At 53.4% G+C, this 20,756-nt stretch overlaps 2 protein-coding genes across 6 annotated transcripts in view; one reads left to right on the forward strand and one right to left on the reverse strand.

The window, feature by feature from the left end:
* Positions 1–2,508, forward strand: part of HMGXB3 (HMG-box containing 3) — a 61,397-nt gene extending 58,889 nt beyond the window's left edge. For all 5 annotated transcript variants that reach the window (XM_060093619.1, XM_060093620.1, XM_060093623.1 and 2 more), the window contains one exon: positions 2,295–2,508. In XM_060093619.1, the coding sequence (XP_059949602.1) occupies positions 2,295–2,493 (199 nt within the window). In that variant the 3' untranslated portion in view covers positions 2,494–2,508. The remainder of the gene's footprint in view (positions 1–2,294) is intronic.
* Positions 40–20,756, reverse strand: part of CSF1R (colony stimulating factor 1 receptor) — a 28,951-nt gene continuing 8,234 nt past the window's right edge. Inside the window, exons 6-21 of the mRNA XM_060093628.1 lie at positions 16,935–17,121; positions 14,423–14,538; positions 14,151–14,271; positions 13,874–14,061; positions 12,066–12,181; positions 7,556–7,682; positions 7,336–7,440; positions 6,740–6,850; positions 5,895–6,057; positions 3,762–3,853; positions 3,575–3,672; positions 2,809–2,931; positions 2,618–2,729; positions 1,894–1,993; positions 922–1,030; positions 40–842 (exon numbers count right to left, since the gene is read on the reverse strand). Of these exons, the coding sequence (XP_059949611.1) occupies positions 714–842; positions 922–1,030; positions 1,894–1,993; positions 2,618–2,729; positions 2,809–2,931; positions 3,575–3,672; positions 3,762–3,853; positions 5,895–6,057; positions 6,740–6,850; positions 7,336–7,440; positions 7,556–7,682; positions 12,066–12,181; positions 13,874–14,061; positions 14,151–14,271; positions 14,423–14,538; positions 16,935–17,121 (1,997 nt within the window). The 3' untranslated portion in view covers positions 40–713. The remainder of the gene's footprint in view (positions 843–921; positions 1,031–1,893; positions 1,994–2,617; positions 2,730–2,808; positions 2,932–3,574; positions 3,673–3,761; positions 3,854–5,894; positions 6,058–6,739; positions 6,851–7,335; positions 7,441–7,555; positions 7,683–12,065; positions 12,182–13,873; positions 14,062–14,150; positions 14,272–14,422; positions 14,539–16,934; positions 17,122–20,756) is intronic.

Here is a 20,756-nt window from a genome sequence, read left to right on the forward strand (position 1 = left end):
GACTGTTTGTTAGTTATGATGAGTCAACCTGGAGTGTGTGCTGCTTGCTTGGTGTGGCCAGCCACACGGGGCCCCTGCCTTCCAGCTCAGAATGGCGGGGGCAGCGGACAGAGCACCTCAACCTTTAGCTGCCACCTGGCTCATTGCAGCAATACCAGACCTAGGGTGGGTGGGTGGGGCCGTGGAGAGAAGGCAGAGAGGGACAATTAGATTCTTCCAGAGGAGCCACCCTGCTCCAAGTGCAGCCCTGAGCACCGGCCTGCTCTCCTGGATCCACTCAGCAGGTGTTCTTCCATTCTGCCCAGGGCCAGGGAGCCTTGTTTTTTTCCTCAAGGTTTGGGCAGCTCCTGGGGACTTGAGTCCCAAAACCAGTCCATTTCCATTGAAACAGGAGGGAAGGAGGGGAGGAAGTGGGAACAGGCTAAGAGTGAGCTGGGTATTCTCCCAGTCGGCATAGCACACGAGGCCACAGCATTGAGAACTGGCGGGGGCGGGGCGGAGCCCCAGCCCCTGACTGGCAGTGATGGCCCAGGCCCTGGGAGTGGGGTTCTCTCCAACCTCCTGTAGATCCCACATTCCCGAGTTTCAGAGCTGGGCCAGGCTGTTGAGGGAAATGACCAAGGGCACAGTCTGTGTTCTCCCCATGGTGCCCCATCCATGGAGGAGCTGAGAGCTTGGAGGAGGGGAGAGAGTACATCCCTGTGATCACCTCCTCAGCAGAACTGGTAGTTGTTGGGTTGCAGCAGGGGCTGGGCAATGTCCCCCTGCTCACAGCAGCCCAGGTGCTCGCTGGAGCTCTCCTCCTCCGGCTCGCTGCTGCTGCTTGGCAGGTTGCTGTAGTCCTGGGTGGAGGGATGGTCAGAACTGATCAGTCAGGCCCAGCTTTAACCAGCCACCCACCCTGAGCCTGGCACCACTCACCTGCTCTCTTCTATCCACTTGAACCTGCTCCTGAAGGAGGGAGCAGATTTGCTGGAAGGTGGGTCTGCGGGTCGGCTCCAGGGCCCAGCAGGCCTGCATGATGCTGTATCTGAGGCAGGACAGAAGCTACTTGTGGGCCTGGGACTTCTCATGTCTGTGCACTCATGCACACACACTACAGGGTTCTGCCCCGCAGAGGTCCCACAACCAAGTCAGAGGTGAGCTTTGCACAAGGCCAGTGCGAAGTCCTTGGTGTGCGTTACCTAATCTTTCCAGTAACCCCGGGGGGAAAAGGGCTTTTTGTCAAAACGGGCATGGTAACTGAGGAGAAAAAAAGCTCAGAGATGCTATTTTGCCCAAGCTCCTAGGATGAAGAAGGGGCACTCTTGCTGCCTGCAGGTAGGTTTAAGAGGCCAGTCGATGGTAGGACTAAAGTGGCAGAGGAGCTAGCTGGCTGGGTGCATCCACCTTGGTGGTAAGTGCCTGGGTGGCATAGGGAGCAGCTGTGGAGAGACAGTGGCTGGAGAAGGATGCGGTGGGTGAGATGGGCCAGCGAGTGTGGGGGAAGGCTGTGGTGAGGGCCGGGAGCCAGTGAGGAGCCTGGGGTGGGCCGGCTAAGAGGCTGCAGCGGCTGGCTGGCTATGCTGAGTGAGAGGCTGGCCGCCGCCACAGAGCTCCAGGACAGGAAAGAAAAGAGAGCGCCTTCTTGAGGTCATGGCAACAGAGTCTGAGTTAAACATTCATCATCCGTCTTAGGGCTAGCCGCAGTTGAGAGCCCTCTTTGAGAATGTCCCCCGTGCTACCTGGGAAACCAGTGGAAACCCTGAACTTGATAAAAGGGGTCTGTCTTAGTCCACTGTGGGCAAGTGGAAGCCTGACCCTGGAACGTTGTGGACAAGAAAGGCCACACACCTTCCCATCCACTTCCAACAAATCCTGGGGTATTTTTCCTCCCTGGGGTTCTTCACTTACATGTTCGTTGGGGCAAACGCAGGCTGGGCCATTTGGTATCCGTCCTTCACCAGTTTATAGAACTTGCTGTTCACCAGGATGCCAGGGTAGGGGTTCAGCCCTACAAAGGACAAGATCATGGAAAAGACCATATTCAGTGCTCACCGTCACCTTCCCCCACACATCTTGGTAGGGCTGGGTGTGAAGGGTCCCAGCTGGACTGCAGTAATAGAACAGCAGCTCCCCTTAACAAGTGTTTACTGTATGCCGGGCACTGCAAAAGGCTTAGGCTTCTAGGACGTTGAAAGTCTTCACCCAGGCCTCATCACATCCACAAAATTCCAGCACAGACTTTGGAATAAGAGGTTGGTAGAGGAGTACATTGAAGGGCTTAGCCCAACTTCCTGTGCCTATTTCTCCAGAAATGGGAGCTGTATCTTCAAGGACATGCATGTTTCAGAGAGTGAGGGCAAACAGCATTCTAGGAAACAGCAACTGCACAAGCAGACAGGTGAGGAAACAGCCTGGAGGGAGTGCCTGTCGAGGGAGAGGGTCTGCCCTGCCCACTCCGGAGCTGCAACGCTTGGTTTTCAGATGCTTCGCCCATCCCTGCACTCTTAGCAGCCCTTGCTTTGCCCTGACCACCAAGGGTCCTGGACTAGCATGCTCCACGAGGCGTAGGACACTGTGGGCAACCAAGCACCAGTCAGCCCCACGCTGAGCCTGCACTGGGCCAGCGGCTTACCGAGTGAGAAGATCTCCCAGAGGAGGATGCCATAGGACCAGACGTCGCTCTGAACTGTGTAGACGCAGTCGAAGATGCTCTCTGGGGCCATCCACTTCACGGGCAGGCGGGCCTGGCACAGCAGACCCCAGTCACCTTGCACCCCGGGTCACCACCCCTCCCCAGCCTGGCCCAGCCCTCCCAGCACTCACGTTGCCCTTGACGATGTAGTTGGAGTCATTCATGATGTCCCTAGCCAGACCAAAGTCCCCAATCTTGGCCACATGGCCACTGGTCAGCAGCACGTTTCTGGCTGCCACGTCCCGGTGGATGCACTGAGGGAGAGCACTGTAGGGTTAGTCCTGATCCCTCCCCTACCTGAGCCCAAGGTGCAGGAGGAACAGCCAGGGCCCAGAAGGCTTGGGGTCCTCCTCGAGGAAGTGGGCATGCGTTTTGGTCCTGTACCCTTGGGTCCTGTCCCTACCTTCTACCAAGACCCAGGTCTGGGAAAATTTAATGTGGACACATACAGTCAGTGCTGAGAAACCACCACGACTCCGGCCCTCTGGCCCTGCGTGGCAGGAGCTGCCTCAGAGCTAGGTCTGCACGGGCCCAGGAGCAGTGAGCCCTGGGGCTCCTAACAGGAGCAGGAGCTACCACCCTCAGGGCCCGGCCGTTCCAGGCCCTTCCCTAAACATCTGCACACATTGGAACCCAATTCTACCTTCATGCCATTCTATGATTGTGCCCGTTTCTATAGGTGTAGAAAGCTAGGCTCAGAGAGGTTCAGCAGTTGCTCAGAGCCACACAGCAAGTGGCAGAGCCAGCATTCAGGCTCTAGACTCCCAGGCCTGTGTTGTAAGGAGGACAGCCCCCTTCACACACTCCCTTTTCTCCCCCTTGTCCTCACCCATCCAGCCTCACGGCGGGTTGGCTGCCCCTGCCCCCCACATCATGGGGACCTGTTTTCTGACTCACGTTCTTGGAAGCGAGGAATGCCATGCCTTGGGCCACCTGGCTGGAAAAGTGGAGCAGGTCACACAGCTCCAGCAGCCGCCCATCCTCCTTGTCCAGGTCTGGTGTGGGGAGAGGTGTCAGGGCGGCCCCCCCACCTCAACCCAAGCAGCCCCTCTCGTCTCCCTCAGCCCTGGTACCTCCTCCGCACCTTGCTCAGAGAATGAATCATTTGATGAAGAAGTGGAGACGGGCCTCATCTCCACATAGGTGTCCACACCCTGGCTGGAGAAGCCGCTGTCCCTGCATAGGAGAGGGGGCCGGGGGCTGGTCAGTGCCCGTCACTGCACTGCCTAGCTCAGGCCTCGCCCAGCCACTCAGCAGAGAAAGGAAGAGACCTCAGGGTCAACTTGAACTTCCCTTTCTGACACCTCCTTTGAGTGATCAGTGACCTCTGCTTGGCCATCCAGTGAGGGAGCTTACAACCTGTTCTCTCTTTGGGCAGCTCTGCCTGTTAGAAAGTTCTCTGCTGTTCCTAATGCTAATCTGCCCCCGGGCTATTCCTCCTCCTGGTCCTCGCTCTGCCCTCCAGAAGCATCTCACTCTTCTCTGGAACAGCCCAGCAGGGCTTCGAGCTTATTCCAGGGCCCCTTCTTTGAGCCCTCTTGTCTACGTCACAGCTCTCCCTTCTGGCTGCACATTAAAATCACCCAGGGAGTTCCAGATACTCAGACCATCAAACCCAAGACTTCAGAAACTCTAGGGGTAAAGCCCAGTCATTCCCACTTACACATTAATCCAGGCAATTCCCAGTGTGCAGCCAGAGTTGAGGAGTGGTCTAGAGCAGTGCTTCTTAAACTTACCCATGTGCATATGAATCACCTGGGGAATCTTATTTAAATGCAGATTCTGAGTCAGCAGGTTTGGGTAGGCCTGAGATTGTACATTCCTAACAGCTCTCAGAAGCTTATGAGCCTGTGCTTCAGGTGGCTGTTCAGGTTGAGAAGCACAGCTCCACATTGAATAGCCACCACTGCTTCTGATATCTCAACCACATAGGAGTCTGGATCTCTCACCTCCTGCTCCCTCTGATACAGCTGTGCACCTTGACGATGTCCTTACTCTCGTGTTCCCAGAAAAACAACCTAGTGCTTTATTTATGGTTTGACCATTAAACTATCCACTCCCTTGGTCTAGAAAGTGTACTTCTATTAATGTAGCCTGGGATCCCATTAGTAGGACTGGTTCACATGCCATTTCCCCTTGAAATCACCCGACTCGGAATCCTTTCCCCATCTGTAGATTTGAAGATGGAAGCTAATACTTGACTTCAGTTCTCATTTTGAGTTGCTCTGGCCTGAGTTTCCAGCCTGCTGAGGCCCAGCGTGAGCCACCCTCTCAAAAGGGTGTCAGAAAATCAGAGAAAATCCCGCCAGCCCCCATACTCGAGGTCACTGGATGGAGTGAAATGGCCTCCTTCCCCTTTTGCCTCCCCCGGCTTGGTAGCTGACATTGGCAGGATAGGAGCCCAGTGTATATACCCTTGTTGTTCTGACCCAGCAGCCTGACCCTGAAGCCTCACAAGCCCCGAGTCCAAGGCTCCCAGGACATCAGTGTAGCTCAGATGAGCACTGGACGAGGAGTCAACAGAGCTGAATCCAGCCAGGCTCCGCCTCTGCCCTTGACTCACGTGTGACACAAAGGCCACTTTCTCTCAGGTTCCCCATTGTGGCTCTGTCCATCTGCCTCGGGGTGGCTTCCAGGAATCACAGCATTACAGAACAAGAGCAGAGAGATGCTGAGGGGTTCAACCCCTGATGGCTTGCTGGGGAAACTGAGGCCCAAGTGGACCAGGGACCTGGCCACAGCTATGCTGTTTTGCCCCTGCTCATTCAACGCCTGAAAGACTCTATCCCACTTCTCCATGGCTACTCCAAAGTGGAATGGGTGCCCCCCAGCCCCCGACAGCACATGCTATGGGAGAAACGGCCATTATCCCCAAGATTTGCCCATCGCTAGCGAAGGCCCCAAATGGATCTTGGTTAATCTTTTACGTATGATAAAATAATGATTTCATTAATGCCTATCTCTACCAGACTGTGAGCGGCCCATCTTTGCCCTCAATACTCCCAGAACATAGTAGGGGCTCAAATATTTGTTGGATGATGGGAATAAGTAGGAGGAAAACTGAGCTGCCCATATAATATGGGTGGCTACTCCCCACAGCACAAACGGGAAGGTGAGGGCCACGCAAGCCACCCAACCCTGAGCTGACTTCGGGGACAGACATGGGGGCCCCACCTCCCAGTCCTGGCCTCCTTCCCGTCTTTCACCAGGATACTACCTGCGGATGTATTTCTTTTCCAAGTGGATGTTCTTGTAGCCAGTGCCTGCCTTGGGGTCCTGGCCTGGACTCAGGCTGGGTCCCAGCATGGCCTCAGCCTTCCTTCGCAGAAAGTTGAGCAGGTCGCCATAGCAGCAGTACTCAGTGATGACCAGGACAGGGCCTAGAGCAGCCAAGAGTGGGGTCAGTGCACCCCTAACACACCACCCCATGTGGACAGGAACATGGGGCAGGGGCAATAAGGACCTGTACTGGAACTCAGGAGCCCTGGGTTCTAATCCTGCCTGTCTATAAGCAGCCCTCTCTGCTTTCTGGGTGACCTCAGTGACCCAACTGTCTAAAGCAGAGGAACCTCCAAAAAACTGTAGCTGAATCATTTTTTCTTCGAAGGAAATCTATGACAGTTCCACATAAGTCAAAGCTGCTATAGGAGAAGAGATTGGAGCGGACTGAGAGTCCCAACAGGCCCTGGGGCACTTCTGTGGGCCCTGTGGTGAGTGTCCAAGCCTCTTTGGGGGCTTCGTAAAAGGTAGATTTGAAGGGCTTCACTCCAGACCCATATCATCAGACTCCCTGGAGCAGGGCCCAGGCATCTGCACTCTTTTCTCCTTTTCCAGGTGACTCTGAGAGCCACTGATCAGATCTCACAGAACTGCCTGTCATCCATAAGCAGCTTCTGACCAGTCCAGGCATCTGGCCTAGGAATTCAAGGGTTGCTGAGACAGGGATCCCACCTTCACTTTGTGGAGACGGGAAGGGGAAGATGGAGTGAGGTAGCCCTGGGACCCTCAGACACCCAAGAGGCCCCACCACCATGGGTCCCCATGCCTGCCAGGGCCCCTTACCTCCATGGGTACAGGCTCCCAGAAGGTTGACTATGTTCTCGTGCTGGCCCAGGTGGCTCATGATCTTCAGTTCCGACATGAGGGCCTCCTTCTCGTCAGCGTGAGCCGTGGCTGGGAGATGGGGCCACAGGTCCCACAGACAGAGAAAGGGCAGGACATGGAGAGCCATGCACACAGACGCCCAGGGAAGCAAAGCAGAGGGGACCCAGAGCCCCAAAGCAATCAGAAGCCGAAAGAGGCAGGAGAAATGAGGACACACGATGGGAGTTATGGGGAGAGAGAGAGGAGAGATGGCCTGTTACTGAGCTGATTTGGGGTAGCAGGAGGCCAAGCTGTGGCCAGGCCATAGGCCAGGATGGCCTCTCTGCACCTCAGCCCCTTCGAGGCTTAGGCAGAAGCCCTTCCACACCCAGGAGTTTGAGGGAGCCGGGAGCTCACAAAGGAAGCCGAGAGTCCTCACCCCCGATCCCAGGCTCTGTTCCACAGGCCCTGACAGGCCGAAAATGTGGGTGATGCCCTTGTGACAACAGAACAGACCCTCCCCTGGCATATACCACCTCCTACCCGCTCCCCCCAAACCTGCCTCCTGCACTCACTCTTCAGCATCTTCACAGCCACCTTCAGAACAGCATCTTCCTTGCCCAGACCAAAGGCCGTGGCCTCTACCACCTTCCCAAAGGCGCCTGCTCCAAGGGTTTTACCTGTCACACAGAAAGCCTGCTTAGGTCCCGGGGCACCTAAGTGCCCACAGGCTCCCTGCCACCCACGCTGGCCCTGTGACAGGAGGGCGTGTTGGGTGCTGAGACCCTGGCTCACCAAACTGCAGGTTGTTCCGGGGGAACTCCCACTTCTCGTTGTAGGGCAGCTGGGTTGGGTCGATGAAGGTGTAGCTGTTGCCCCCGTAGCTCTCGATGATCTTCCAGCGCACCTGGTACTTGGGCTTCTGCAGAGGGAGAGGGAGGAGGCACGGGTCAGCTGGGCCTGGCAGGTGGATCTTGGACATCATCCCGACCCGGGAGGACAGGGGCTGGGCAGTCCCACCACACAGCGGGAGGAGGTCGGTGTGGCCTGTGACGTGGTGAGAGGGGCTGTGTCATCTCATGCCCATGGCACCGAGAGCCCTGTCCCTGCCTGGCTTGGCCTTACCATGGGACCGTCCATTCTCCAAGCCTCAGTTTCCCTACCTGTGTATTGAAAGATTTGGATACAACCACCTCTGAGGGTTTTGACAGCTCTGATAATTTGGTAATTCCTGAGCCAGGAGGGAGGGTAGAACTGTAGATCCATCCATCCTTCCATCCATCCATCCATCCTCCCATCCAATTATTACTTGTTTGTTTTATTTTCACTTGTGATAAGAATAAAATTTACCATCCCAACCATTTTTGAGTATACCGTTCAGTAGTGTTATATACAGTCACACTGTTGTGCAACCAACCTCCAGAACTCTTTTCATCTTGAAAAGCTGGAAGTCTGTACTCACTAAACAGCAACTCCCTGTTCCCCCCTCCCCCGAGCCCCCAGCCACTTATCTCATGCATCTGACTGTTCCAGGTACCTTATTTAACTGGAATCATGCAGGATCTGTCCCTTTGTGACTGGCTTATCTCACTTAGCATGATGTCTTCAAGGTTCATCCATGTTGTTGCCTATGTCAGCATTTCCTTCCTTTTTAAGGCTGAATATTATTCCCATCCAAATATTTCACCGAGTACCTATTTGTTTCAGGCATCGTTGATTCAGAGTTTGACAAAACAAGAGTCCCTGTCCCCTGGAGTTTGCATTCTAGTTGCTAAGACAGACAATCAACTCAGATACATATGTAGGAAATTTTCGAATAGTGCTATGGAGAAAAGAAAGCAAAGTAATAGGACAGAGAGCCCCGGGGACAACTGAAGACAAGTCAGGGAGGGCCCCTGAGGAGGTGAGAGGGAGCTGGCCATGTGAGCGTCAGGGGAAGCACTTCGCGGGTGCAGGGAACAGAGGTTTGGAGGCCTGGGGGTGGGAAAGGTCTTGGTGAGTCTAAGGGACTGGAAGGTGCCGTGTGGCTGGAGGGGAGCGGGGGCGGTTCTGGAGGCAGGAAAGTCTCGAGGGCTGCAATCAGCAAGTGAGTTCTCTAAGTGCAAGGTGAACCCTTTGAGGCCCGATGCAGGTGAGTGATGCATCCGACTCTACATTGCTAAAGGACCAACAGAGAGAGAGACCCCACGTACAAGACAGCGAGCATCTGGAGGACCCGCATTCCTCTCAGGCTCTCCATGCTGTTCCAACCAGCCAGCTGGCGGCAGAGCCTAAGCTGAGGAGGAGTGGCTGCCTCTCTCTCTCCTGCCCCGGGTGGCAGCTGCATGGGGGCATCATGCCAGGGGTGCCCATGAGAAGTGCTGATGGCAGACAGAGTTTAGGTGGAAAGTGGAAGCTGGGCTGGGGCGGTGGAGGACACTGAGGCCTCGGATCAGCAGTCCAACTCTCTTTCCGGTCAGTCGTGGGGGACAGGGACCAGCTGGGCTGTGCTTAGCAGCTGGGCTCCTACGTGGGGCACCCAACTCGGGCAGGGGGAGCTAAAGTGGGTGCTGGGGAGGAGGGTGACATGTCTCACCAGGTTAAGGGAAAAGACTCCAGATAGCCATAGGGAAGAACTTCCAGATGGTAGTTCGGGGGGAAAGACTGCAGTTAGACATAAGGAGGAATTTCCAGGTTCTGATTCAGGACGAGAGACTAGCAGTGAACTTAAGGACATCCATATTACAGTTTCAGCAGATAGTCTGAAATGGGACAGGAAGAGGACTTCCTGAGTGTCAGAGGATTCAAACCCTGTTTGTGGGTGCCTTCCCAACACAAAGGATGGACACAGAACCAGGAGGGATTCCTTGACCTTGCCTGGCCACTTCCATCTCCAGGGGCCACTGTGGTGAAGGCTGTTTTTTCCCTCCTGCCACTTCTCCTTCCTCTGGCCCCCGCAGCTGGGCCTGAGTCAGCCCCTCGCCAGCCCACCGCGAGCTGGGCATGGGATATTGGGGAAAGGGAGGGCAGGGCTGTCTGGCTGGAACCTCAGCTCTCTCTCTGAACCCCAGACCTGATACCTAGAGGACAACGCAGCTCTCCCACGCCTGCCTCAGGCATCCCCACCCCTCTTCCTGGAAAGCAGACACCAGCTCTGCTCAGCCTCTGCTATCCCTAGACAGGGCTCCTGTGTAACTCCCAGGGGCTTCTACCCAGAGGGGCCTCTCCTCTGAAGGAGAACCCTAATGGGGAGGCCAGGATGGGCAGCCTCAGAATATAATGCTATCAGTGAGCGCCTCCTGAGCACTTCCTGTGAGTGGGCGCTGGGCTCCACACTCAACGTGCGTCATCTCACTTAATCCTCACAACAGGCCCAGGCCACTTCCCCTTGGTGACCGAGGTAGGCATGGAATCATCAAAGTCCCCACAACTCCCCCATCCAGGCCTGCTGTTTTGGGTGGGCGGATGTTTTCTATCTCAGGAAGGGGGAGATCTGAACAGTTTCCACTGGAAATCTTGGGGACCCTCCTGTGCATCCCCCATATACCTCCCCATCCCCAGAGCTCAGTTCCAACCCCCAGAATTCCAGCCTCTCCAGTGGCTTCCCCGTCTCCTTCGGTCCTCCCCATCACCAACATCCTTTCTTCCGCATGTCCTTCCTCCTTCCAGCCTGCTGACTCCTGCCCTTTTCTCTTCCCCCTTGGCCTGCCTTGTGGTCTTTCTGGGGGCCAGAAAGGCGATGACTCAGCCCTGAGACAGAAGCAACCCTTCCCCCAAGCGGGGCCACCCCTCCCCTCAGGCCCGAGTAGTGAGGACAAGCCAGGCTGAGTCCCCAGTGAAGGGGCAAGACTCAGAACCCCGTGGAGCAAAGCAGAGGACACTTGGACAACAAGCCCTGCAGCAGGGCTTGGCCATCTTGACCCCTGGGATGCCCTCCTTCTCTTGGCCTTGGGTCGGCTCAGGGGCCAGGTCAGTTTCTTAAATGGGATAAGAGGTGACTGGAGTACATGTTCCAAAAATGGTTCCGTGAAGAGAGCGTAAAGGTGTCCCCAAACCACGGCTGGCCAAGGGGGCTGGGTGGCCCAAAGCAGAAAGGGCTGGAAGGGAACTGGGCCCTTCTCTAGAATCTCTGCAGGGCTGCGGAGGCGGCTCTGTGGGGACGGAGAGGCTGTTTTCAGCTCCATATAAGGAAGAACTTTGCAACAGAGCTGCTCAGAGAAGGAACGGGAGGCCACAACAGTGGGTGAAGTCCTGTCCCTGGAGGTGGGCGGAGTTGGATGGATCTGAATCCCGCCTTGCCAGGCTCTAGGACTCTAGGAAAATTGGTGTCTCGAAGCCTCTGTCTCTCCATCTGTGAAATGGTGTTGATAATGGCAGCCCCCGCACCAGGCTGTGCTGAAGATTCACCGAGGTGATGACGTGTAGAGGACTTAGCAGGGTGGTGGGCACAGCCAGTGCTCCGAATGGATGCTGCACACCCTGGACCCAGGAGGAAGTTGGCTGGGGAACTCAAGATAGCTCATGCATCTTGGGATTGGAGGGCTGTCTGAGGTGGGGCCCAACCCAACCATGGGTTTACAAAATGGCTTTTAAAAAACCAGCCTCTGCCATTGACCGGCTGTAGACTAGGGCAACTGTCTCAACCTCTCAGAACCTCAGCTTCCAACTCTGTAAAATGGGGTAGTGATACTACCCACATGCCATGGTTGTTGAGGTCAGTAAATGAGGGGATGTAGGTAACATGCTTCATAACAATGCCCCTAACATCGCCATCACTGACTGAGCCCTCAGAGTGGACAGGCAGTGCGCTAAACGTCAACGTGCAATTACCGGCAGACTTGATTCATAATCATATTAAATAATGACGAGGACGATGATGGTCAGGCCTTCCCCTCCACTAACTTACCTGCCACCTGACAGAGACACAGGCCTGGCCCCATGATACCCTCTCTGTGTCCCTGGAAGCCCCCAGCTGGGACAAGTTCCCATGTTCATGCTCTCCCCAATGGCCACGGCTCTCCCCGTAGCATCTCTCGCTCTGTGATCCACACCCTCACTTCTGTGGCTGTTTGATTAGCAACCGTCTACCTCACTAGACAGAGACTTCTACGAGGGCAAAACCTCAGAGGCTCCGAGTCTTGGCTCCCCCAGCCACTGACACTGGCATACAGCAGGCATCCACTAAAGAGCTGTTGGTTCAATGACTGGCTGACAGATGAATTCGTATTCACAGGGGCTGAAGGGTGGGTCAACACAGCCTGGTGGCACTGCCCCAGGGTCTGGCTCACTTGGGTGCCTGGGCACCCCCCGCCCTGCCCAGGCTCACCTGCTTGTACTTGTACAAAAGCAGCAGCAGCAGCAGCAGCAGCAAGGCCATGATGGACATGCAGGCCACCAGCACCGGCGTGAAGAGGGGCTCATCAAGGGGCTGCGTGTAGGCTCCTGGAAAGGGTAGGGCAGAGGAGTGAGCAGCAGAAGGGGCCTCTGAGACCCCCTGCTCCCCACTGGAACAGGCCAGTTGCCTGGAACTCAGTAGGTGCCCAATAAATTCTTACTGACTGAACAAGGAGTCCTCTCAGTGGGAAGCCTGTAGACCCTCCCCCAGCCAGGGGCAGGGAGGACCACCTCTCTAGCTCTGCTCATGACCAGCTCCAAACCCCGCCCAGACTCGCAGCCTCTGTGGCCAGCGGAGCCCCTCAGGTCACACAGCCCACCCACTGCCCGTGCAAGGAGCCTCTGCAGCAGCCTGGCCTGGGGCTCAGCCATGACTTGCACACTCCCTCAGTGTGGAGGCTTACCACCTACACCTCTGGCCAGCTCGGATGGAAAGACCTTCTAGAGGTTAGACTGAAATCTGCCTCCCCAGCATTTCCCTGCAGCTTCCCCGAGTGCCCTTTAGGACCACACAGCCCTTCTGGGAGTCTGAAAGCCAGGTTCATGGACCCGGGGTCTCCTCTTCCCAGATCAACAGCCCTAGTTCCCTTGATGTGTTTGGAAGGACATAATTTCCACCCCCTGGCCCAGATCAGCAACATGAGTGTGAGGCCCAGCCTCACCTCTGCCACTTAGGAGGTGACAGTCACCCTGTGACTTCTCCTTAAGCCTCAGGTTCATCATGCCCCAAGGGGGAAGGAAGACTGTACTAACCTCCTAGGGGTGGGCGAGTTCATTGAAATAATGCCTGTAAAGGGCTTAGCATGATGCCTGGCACAGTGTAAGCCTTCAATAAAACGTTGGCTTTATCATTTGTAATATACGACCACCAGCTGCAAGACAGAGCAGCCAAGGCAGCGGCATGTGGAATCGGGCCCCAGCCCCACTTGCTCCAAGGCCAGCAGCTGGGGCACCTGCGGGCGCCCTGTGAGCCAGGCAGAGGCTCCCACTCTGTCCTCTCTGGGCCCAGAGAGCCTCAGCAGGGCCTGGCACACAGTGGGTGCTGAATCTGCTTTTTAGAGGCCTGAGGGTTCTGTGGGCCTGTGCAGCCTTGGGCCTCTCAGAATCAGAGGACTAACCCACATGCAGCCTTTGGGCAACGCAGAGAAAGATGCCTCTTCCTCTAGACGGATGATGCAGCTGCGTAAGTGACCCCCGCCCTGGACAGTGGCCCTGAATGGATAGGACTGCGTCTCTGGCAGGAAGGGAATCTGGGAAGGATGGAGAAGGCCGTCAAGGCTGGCCCTGGGATTGGGGGAGTGGGGGAGGGGACTGTTCGTTTGTCGCCTGCTTACATCACCAGACTAAGCTCTGGGGAGGCACTGCTCCCTGCACGAAGTGAGTCCCAAATACACACTTATGAACTAATGAGTCAGTTCAAGTGCAGGAATATGAGGAGAGGGGCCAGATAAGGCTGTGGCTGCTTCAGCCTGCTTTCTCTCTGGATCTCACGTCTGCGTCCCCTCTGCACTTCTCCCCACCACTTCCAGCCCCACGGGTTCTAGACTCCCCCATCTCGCCACTTCAGGAGAGCTTTGGTCAGGAGGGGCCCTGGAGTCACACGCAGAGAGCTAGAACTCGGTATGGCTGGGATCTGCTTGGCACTGGAACTCTGGCCCTTGGTTCAGGGGTGGGGCTGTGGGGCAGTTTCCTGGGCCCCCTTCCCATCTTGGTCTGGGAGCAGGCGGGTCAAAGGCTCACCTACAGAGACAGGCCCGAAGGCCTGGGAGCTGTTCCCCACGCTGTTGTAGGCCCTGCACTCGTACGTCCTGTTGTGTTCCAAGGTCCCAGTGGCCAGCAGGCTCTGGACGGTCACCTTGTGGAAGGGCTTTTGGCTCAGGACCTCAGGGTTTGGGTCGTCCAGGACCAGCACTTGGGTCGTATCACATCTTGGAAGAACAGAATGTGGCTCAGAGTTTCAGGGTGCCCGGCCCCTGCCCCTGCGCCCAGGTGAGGAAGGCAACCAGAGCCCGCTTACCTGTTCGTGTGGCCCCTGCACTGCACCCACGTCACATTGGGCTGGGGGTACCCTGAGGCTTCACAGAGCAGGGTTTTAGAGCCGTTGATGAGGGTCCACGTGACCTCTACCTCTGGAGGGTCTGAGGTAAAGGGAGGGGTAGAGGAGGGAGGAGTCAGCCCCAGAGGCCCGTCTCCTGGCTTGACCACCTGACACTGAGCCTTCTCTCCCCCAGCCCAGCCATCCCGGCAGCCTCAGGAACCCCATGTCCCCAGCCCCACTCCATCACTCACATAGAAGGGTGAGTTCAAAGGTCAGGGCCTCCTCGCCTCTGGCATTTCTGGCCTGGAAGGAGTAGTGGCCGGCCTCGAAGGGCTTCAGGCGAAGCAGGGTGAGGGTGGAGGTGTACCTGCATGAGAGGAGCAGGCCATCTGGGGTGAGGACAGTGGGCTCAGACAACCACCTTATAAGGGATTTATTTTTGGTAAAGTGTCTGGGGCACAAAGGCCTTGGCTGAGCCAAGTACCCAGGCTGGGTGCTCCTGAGACATGCAAAAACCCCCAACCTGATTCCCTTAATTGCTTCTTTCATCCATAAAGTGCTTTTGTTCTGAGGTTTAGTAGACGTGATGTCTGTAAAGTGCCAACACTGGGAGGCATATCACAGGCCCCAGTGAATGTACCTACTTTCACCACCATCACTGGGCTAAACAATGCTTGCTGAAGACGCCAGCACCTAGGTCAGCTTGCATCCCTAAAGCGCCAACCCTGCCAAGAGGGGCTTTGAGAGGGGAGAGAGGCAGGATGTAGCCATGGGCTCCAGAGAACAGGGGTCAAGTCCTAATGTTGCCATTTCCTAGCTGTGTGACCTTAGACAAGTACTTAACCTCTCTGATCCTTTGCTTCCTTTTCTGTAAGGGTGACACTTACAGTAATTAATCCACACACTCAACCTAAGGACTAAAGGGATATGTATTCAGAGTGCCTGATAGAGTGCCTGACTCATTGTAGGCACTTGTCTCTTTATTGGAAAATATCTGCAGCCATTACTAAACCCCATGGTATATTCAAAGAGCAATCTCACTCAGCCAGGACTTGGGTGTACAGAACCCCTCTATGTGTGTCAGTTCTTGAGATAACTAACATCTCCTTCTTAAACTGAAAGAATTTAACTTTTTGCATGAGTCAGAATCACCATTATGAACACACCTATCACGTGGGCTGCTTGGTGCCCACGCTTATCTGCCCTGTGCTGAATGGCCCCAGATTACTATGTTTGAGGGCATCTCCCTGGTTCCTTTCCACAGTGTCCCTGTTGCTTACAGACCTGTGAAACCTATCCATGGACCAGCCTCCTTCCAAGGGTCTGCAGACTCCAGATTCAGAACTTCTGCTTTAGACGAGGGGAAGCTAGAAATCCTGGCCAGAAAGGACAAGAAGGGAACTGGGAAGAGGAAGATAAGGACAAGGGAACATCCTTGTTGATTCTGATGATCGACAACACAAGAATCCAGGAATCAAAGAGGTTTGGGCTTCTGGAGCTAGAAAGAGAACTCCAGAGAATTTGGGAGTTGGAAGATGTCTAGGGATTATCTAGCCCAGGGATGGCAAACAGGTCTCCTCTCATGAGCCAGTTACAATGGAAATATAGCCTAGAGACTGTGTTGAGAAGGATTCTGAGGCTGCGTCTGGCAGGATGGGTTCAAAAATGAATTAGGAAAGGGTTCAAAAATGAATTAGGGGGCCTCCCTGGAGGCGCAGTGGTTGAGCGTCCACCTGCCGATGCAGAGGACACGAGTTCATGCCCCGGTCCGGGAGGATCCCACATGCCGTGGAGCGGCTGGGCCCGTGAGCCATGGCCGCTGAGCCTGCGCTCCGCAACGGGAGAGGCCGCAGCAATGAGAGGCCCACGTACCTCAAAAGAAAAAAAAAAAAGAATTAAGGGTCTCTGTCACGAGTGTGGGAGGAGAAGTTATCACACGCACACCACATATTTGCTGTCCTTGATGGAGCTGTACTCTCTCATTCAAATAGAACAGGGTAAAGAAATTATTTTCACACTTGGTATCAGTGTTCCTCCTTGGGGAAGAAACTCTCTTGTTTAGAAAACTACCTGGTTAGGTCACTTTGGATGAGGAAGTAAGACCCTGAGGACAGAGTCCACAGGAGACAAGAAAAAGAGATTTCTAAAATGTTGTGCATGTGGGATAAGCAGGATTCTGGGTGTGGAGAGACGTGAGAATGCAGAGTCACACGGCACTCTATAAGAAGAGCTCTGAGCCTGTGGAGAAGGGCACAGCTGGTGAGAAATTCTCAGGGGTGGGTGACCACAGGCTTTTAAAGAACTTCTGATGTATCTGTGACTGAGAGATGTTAATTCCCTCTATTCCTCAAACCTGTGTATGTGGCAGATGCCTCGTGCGATCGCTATTAGGAGTGTGACTATGAGTGGACATCATGGGGGGTTGTCTTCTGCATTTGGATTAGTCACAAAAGAGGAGGCATAAGATCGAGAGACCTTGGGTGACCATCAGAATGCACGCCCCAAGAAATGGTAGAATTCTTAAAGAGGACATTGGATTTTCCAAGGATATAGGACAGAGGGATACACTAATTTGCTCTACATCTCAGACACTGATGACTGATATCGAGGTTCTACATAGTCAAGAAAAATGAGACCTAGAAACGGGAAAGGACTCGCTCCAGGTCACGCAGCAAGGTTGAGATAGGACCCAAGTGTCCTGACTCCCAGCTGAAGTGCTCCATCTGGCTGTGGGCTATGCACATGCGAGCTAATAGGTGATACCTGTATGTGCCCTTGTTGGTTACAAAATTGAGCTTGGGCTGGTGGCCAAGGAAGGGTCCCCGATAGGTCCAGTTAAAACTTTGCAGGCTTGGGTAGGCCTCCACCTTGACTTTGAGTTCGATCTTCTCACCCACGGTTACCTCCTGGAGGAGGTTCTGCTCAGAGGTCAAGTTTAAGTAGGCACTGTCTGGAAAGCAGAATGCACAGAGATCTGGCATTAGTGGGAAGATACCCCAGTCTGTGTGTTCATTTAGTAATCCACCCCTTGAGCCAGTCTTTCAGCTGGACCCTCCCTGAGCACCTACCATGTACCAGGCACACAGACCCCGCCCATAACCCAGACTTGCCCTCTCTCATCTCTTTTCCCACCACCCCCAGGGCTCCAAACTCTTCTCTGCTTCACTGAGTTCCTGGGACAACTTGGGCAAATTCCTATCCTCCTTGGCACCTCTACATCTTTCTTTATATAATGAAGAGATTGAATATATCTAGGTTGCTATAACTTCATGGAAATTTTTCTAGCAGTTAAAAAAAGTCTGCTTTTTTTTTCCCCACACGCTCTCACCCATTTCCCCTTTTTTCAGTAGTAGTATAGTCAATGCAGCTTCCATATCCAGCTCTAAAGTGGGCACGTGATCCAGGCCAGCCAATCAGGGTAATCTGTCCCCTTGGGACCAGTGACTGGTTTTTGGGCTAGGCATGTGAGTCCATGACTCTAATTTCCATGATTTTTGTTGGAACTCGAGGGAAAGAGAAGCTCTTATTCCACTGGGGTTTCCAAACTTGGTGCTGCCCCTCAAGAAAAATAAAGAGCCAAGAGTTGGGAAGCAACAGATTCTTGTCCACACCTGAACACCTAAATCTAACTAAACCAGAAGCTCATATCCATGGGGTTTTTAGCTATAAGTCCTCTTTTCATTAGGCCATTTTGAGTTGATTTCTAGTACCTATAACTGAAAGAGTCTTGGCTGGTTTCTTCTAAGTAAATGTTGCATGAATTAAAATCAAGCTGCTCTGATTGAATTGTAGGCAAAGGAGAGGTGCAAAAACTCCCATCCATTCAGCCTCTCTTTGCCTCTCATGGAAGCTACTCTAATACCCTCTTAAAATCCCAAGGCTTTGCAAAAAGACAAGATGATCTCTCAGGGCTCCTCTTCTTACTCAATTCTATGAAATCTAAAATTCACTCTTCTACCCTGTGTTTTTCCTGCTCAAAAAGCTCCCTGTGATTCCCCATCACCTCCACTATTCAGCTTGTCCTTCAAGGCTCTTCTCATTCAAGTCTCCCTATGCCCATCTAGCCATGTCCCCACTTCTCTCTCTCTCTCTCTCTCTCTCTCTCTCTCTCTCTCTCTCACACACACACACACAATTCTCCACTCATCTCGATGTTCTCATGTCCCCTGAACACACCACAGTCATTCCAACCTTGGATGTTGTGCTCAAGTCATTTCCTGCACCAGGAACCCCATATTCTTCCTCTCTTCTACTTAGATCCTTCTCATTCTCCAAGACTTGTACCCATTAGGGAGACTCCACCCATCACTCCAGGCTAAAGGGAGCTCTCCTTCCTCTGGATTCCTGTTGCTTTTTTTTTTTTAATTGAGGTATAGTTGATGTACAATATTTGATAAGTTTCAGGTCTACAACAGAGTACTTCACAATTTTTAAAAGTTTTACTCCATTTATAGTTATTATAAATTATTAGCCATATTCCTTGTGTTGTACAACATATCCTTGTAGCTTATTTATTTTATACATAGTAGTTTGTGCCTCTTAATCCTCTACCCCTATGTTGCCTCTCCCATCTTCTCTCTCCCCACTGGTAACCACTAGTTTGTTCTCTATATCTGTGAGACTGCTTCTTTTTTGTTATATTCATTAGTTTGTGGTATTTTTTTAGATTCCACATATAAGTGATACCATACAATATTTGTCTTTCTCTGACTTATTTTACTTAGCATGGTACCCTCTGCTGCCCTTTGAGATGACACATTCATTAGGCCCCACATCCACACTACTTCATGTATCTGGTTCCTCCTTTAGATAGCTGTCTTCTCTCTCTGAGTTTGTGAGCTTTTAGGGCAAGGCTGTTTTCTTCTCTCTTCTCCCCTTAGCCATCCAGCCATCCAGCCATCCAAACTCCAGCCACTTCCCACCACCTCCACCATTACCACCCTAATCAAGCCACCATCACCTCTAGCTCAGACTAGCAGTAGCCTCCTAACTGTCTCCCTGCTTCTACCCTCATCTCCCTATAGACAGTCCTCAACAGAGCACCAGAAAGCCATGTTATATCTCCAAGTCAGATGATGTCACTCCTTTGTTCAGAGCCTCCAATGGCACCCCATCTCTCTCAAGAGGAAAAGCCCAAGTCCTCACCTTGGCCTACCTTCCCCTTCACCTCTGACCTCATCTTGTACTGCTCTTCCTCTCGAGCTCCAGCCCAGCCACACAGGCTGACTTGCTCCTTGCATGTGGTGAGCATGGACCTGCCTTAACAACATTGCTTGCCCTCTGCCTGAAGCTCTCTTCTCCAAGATTCTACATGGCTTGGTCCTTCACCCACTTCAAGTCTTTGCTCAAATGTCAGCTTCCCAGTAAGATCTTCCTTGATGATCACCCTATTTTAAACTGAAAACCCTATCAAACTGATTTGCTTTTTTATAATTTATGTTGCTTATTGCTGTCTTCTCCCAACAAGAGTACAAACTCCAAGTGGGCAGGGGTTTTTCTATCTCTTTCATTTGTAGCTGTATCCTCAGCATTGAGAAGTATCCGGCCAGATGTGTGAAGGAAAACAAACATCTATTGAGTGACTACTGTATGTCTGCACTAGAAAACAGATAGGATTAGAATCCAAAACTGGGAGACAGTTCAATGTTCTCCTCTCCTGCCTTAGCCCTCAAAGCTCCCGCCGTAGGATGGGCCCACAGCAGAGCTTAGGTGCTTCTGTAAGCCTAATGCGTTGTTTGTGCTGTGAGGGTAGCGATTCTCATGCTCCCCCCTCCCCGCCTCCCCTCAGGCTCCCATAACTTTTAACACACGAGGTGTGGCCAGACTGAAATGACTCAGAGCCTGTCCCCACCTTGAAGAAACTCCCCTTTGGCTCTGGATTCTCAGCCCAGTGGTTATTGCTGCCTCTCACCCCATCACTCTGTCCAAAGACCCGGGAGTCAGCTTGGCTCCTTTATCCTTCACGCCTTCATCCCAGCAGTCACCAAGTCTGGTCCATTATCTCTCCGAAATCGTTGTGGATGACAGACTCTCCTGGGCCCCTGCCGTGGTCCAGCACCCTTTGCAATCTCTAGCCTGGACCACTGCATTAACTGCCCTCGTGGGTCTCCAGCCTCTAGTCTCCCATCCAATCCACACGGCATAGGGCTGAGCCTTCTCACATAACATCTCCTCATGCACACTTAGCATTTACTGTATGCCAGGTCCTATTCTAGGTACTTCAAATATATATATATATATTCATATATCCATTTAATTCTCACAGCAATCCTATGAGACAGTTACTGTTAGCAGCCCCATTTTGCAGATGGGGAAACAGAGATTAAGTAACCTGCCTAAGTCATTGGTGGAGCCAGGTTGGAATGTGCCCCAGGAGTGCAGGTTCCTGACCACCACACAGTGGACCCTCTGTGCAATCTGATCTCATACCTCTCCTCTTAAAACATTTAACGACCTCCACCGGATACGATGCAAACTCCCCACCCAATTTGCCATCAGATACTACCTTCAGCACTGCTTTCCTGAGACCACCCCTGCCTCCCCTTCATGTCCCTGCTGTCGGCAGCTTCTTTGGACGTCTCAGAT

The sequence above is a fragment of the Mesoplodon densirostris genome, chromosome 3 (assembly GCF_025265405.1).
Source record: "Mesoplodon densirostris isolate mMesDen1 chromosome 3, mMesDen1 primary haplotype, whole genome shotgun sequence".
Taxonomy (NCBI): Eukaryota; Metazoa; Chordata; class Mammalia; order Artiodactyla; family Ziphiidae; genus Mesoplodon; species Mesoplodon densirostris.